At 50.6% G+C, this 2,483-nt stretch overlaps 1 protein-coding gene across 1 annotated transcript; it reads right to left on the reverse strand.

Annotated features, from left to right (window-relative positions):
- Nucleotides 1–237: 237 nt before the first annotated feature.
- LOC137350535 (putative nuclease HARBI1) lies at nucleotides 238–1,159 on the reverse strand. The gene is made up of 2 exons (XM_068015194.1): nucleotides 712–1,159; nucleotides 238–533 (listed from the first exon to the last, which is right to left on the reverse strand). Exons 1-2 carry the CDS (start codon nucleotides 1,157–1,159, stop codon nucleotides 238–240), a joined length of 744 nt encoding a protein of 247 aa, XP_067871295.1.
- Nucleotides 1,160–2,483: the final 1,324 nt, after the last annotated feature.

Consider the following 2,483-nt stretch of genomic DNA (forward strand, 5'->3'; position numbering starts at 1 on the left):
TGCCTCTCCACAGATGCAGTCACATGGACGATGGCTCAGTCTGCTACTGCCAGTAATGGTGGAGACAAGGATGTTACAGATGCGGACTGCTGCACAACAGGTGAACGAGGGTGCTGTGTGGCTTGCAGAGCCCATGGTGCACTTCAGGGTCTGGAGAAGGACTGATCAATGAGGCGTAGTCATGCATCCCTTGCTCGCTGCCCGCCCTGCATGCACTGCCTGGATGCTCTCCATTCCTCACATGCACATTTCCTGCTGCAAGCCTTCTGCGACCTCATTGTCCGAGGATGAGTCCTGCTCACGTCGCTCCTCATCCTGCAAGGCCTGCCTCCTATTTAGTATTAAGTTGTGCAGAGCACAGCAAACAGCAACGATACGAGCTACCCTTTCCAGCTCGTACTGCAGAGCACCACCCGATCTATCCAGGCAGCGGAAGCACGTTTTCAGCATACTGATCGCCTGCTCATTGGTGGCTCTTGGCCTGCCGTGGCTGGCGTTGTATCTCTCCTCTGCATCACTGGTGAGGTTTCTCACTGGTGTCAGGAGCCATGTCTGCAAGGGGTAGCACTTGTCCCCAAGAAGCCACCCCTGCATCTGAGCCAGTTCAGTGAACAGTAACGGCACCTGGGACTGGCATAGGATGAAGGTGTCATGGCAGCTGCCTGGAAAGCGGGCACAGACCTGCGTAAAGTACTTATGGTGATCACATACTAGCTGTACTTTGAGCGAGTGAAAGCCCTTTCGGTTGAGGTATGCAGCTGGTCGCCCGGCGGGAGCCTTGGTGGCCACATGGGTGCAGTCCACACAGGTGCAGGGACCCTTGCACATGTGGGAATCCCGCGATGGAGTCAAATCCGATGGCCTGACTCTCAGGGTCCTTCCTGAAGCGGACATAGTCACTGGCCCTCTGGTACAGGGCATCGGTGACCTCCCTGATGCAGTGGTGCAATGCTGACTGTTTGAACCCACATAGGTTGCCGCTGGGTCCCTGAAATGATGCAGAGGCGTAGAAGTTAAGAGCTGCTGTCACTTTGAGAACCGCAGGCATAGGATGTCCACCAAAGCCCATCAGCTGCATGTCATCATTCAGCAGTGCACAGAGATGTATCACCGCCTCTCTCGACACTTGCAGTTGCCTCTGACACTGGCACTCAGACATCAGCAGTTATGTCATGTGTGCCTGTATATGTGTTGCGTTCTATCGTGGTGGGTTCGCCTTGGGGGCTTCTGCTGCTCATGACTGGGGGCTTCCATGTGGGCTGCACCTGCATCTTCGTTTTGTTTCTGGCTCCTTGCGGAACGAGGATCAATGAAGACAGGGTGGACCATCCCCACCTCAATGTTGCAGTTAAACTCGGTTTCTTCAGTATGTCACAGGCACCTAACAGGGCAAAGAATGACGTGGATTGGTACTTCAGGTGCATTCATGCATCAACTATATGGTGTGGCCTGGCATTGCCCGTCTTCACTTTCACTAAGAGTGGGGAAGCATGACCACATTCATGTTGTTGCAGTTGCATGGATTGGCCCAGCAGTGACATTACCTTTAACCGCTGACCATTTGTGGCCCCCACCCCACACAAAGGGGTCCTGGAGTGCATCATTCCTTTGCTCCCCAAAATATTCACAATATGCGCAGAGTGGCCCCCTTTATGGAGGGAGGCATGTAGAGTTGTGCCCTCTTTAATACACCTCTCTCACCCACCTCTATATGCAGAGTTAAAACCCGTCTCGCAACATTCACCTTCACAGCTGGGAGCACTGCAACCTCTGTTCCACCGGCTTTTATCTGTCGGCAACAGGAAGGCACGTGTGAGACGCCCGTTCGGCTCAATATTCTAAACTGTTTGATAACTCGCAGCGCGATGCATAACGTAGCATGGCAAGTAGCTCCTTACATATTTAAATGGCGGTCCCATTGCCGAGCGGCAGGCAAGCCGCCACGAGGCCTCGCAGCTGCCGGCAATATCGGGCCAGCCCTTTCCTGTGTCGGGGTGTGTGGCAGCTCTCTCCTAGAGGCATTTTCCGCCCCCCAGGCTATGACCCCCGACATCAGGGGGTCTGTAAAATTCAGCCCGTTAATTGTCCATATATTCATATCCCATAGGATTATTTACTAGTGTAAAGCTGCCTTCATGATTCAAATAGGTAATAAAAAATGAATACAGGAAAAACTCTGAAGAAAAGCAATCATACACATGATTTAAGCTGAAGGCTATAATGATAAAGTGTTCCTCCAAAGATAATAGAAGTGGCAAAAGAGTGAGCTATAATACCATTAGCAGAGGTCAAGGACAACAAGTGCTTCGAATATTTTGTATTACTAAACTCAGTATGGAAAATTCACTGCCAGCACTCTGTAAACATTACTCTCTTTTTTTCCCAAACTTGCAAATGTACCAAAAAGTAATTAATCCAGAGAAGATCTGTGTAATAATTATCAGACATAATGCAGGAGAATACAATAAATTATTTCTTAAGGC

The sequence above is a fragment of the Heterodontus francisci genome, chromosome 35, assembly GCF_036365525.1.
Source record: "Heterodontus francisci isolate sHetFra1 chromosome 35, sHetFra1.hap1, whole genome shotgun sequence".
Classification (NCBI taxonomy): domain Eukaryota; kingdom Metazoa; phylum Chordata; class Chondrichthyes; order Heterodontiformes; family Heterodontidae; genus Heterodontus; species Heterodontus francisci.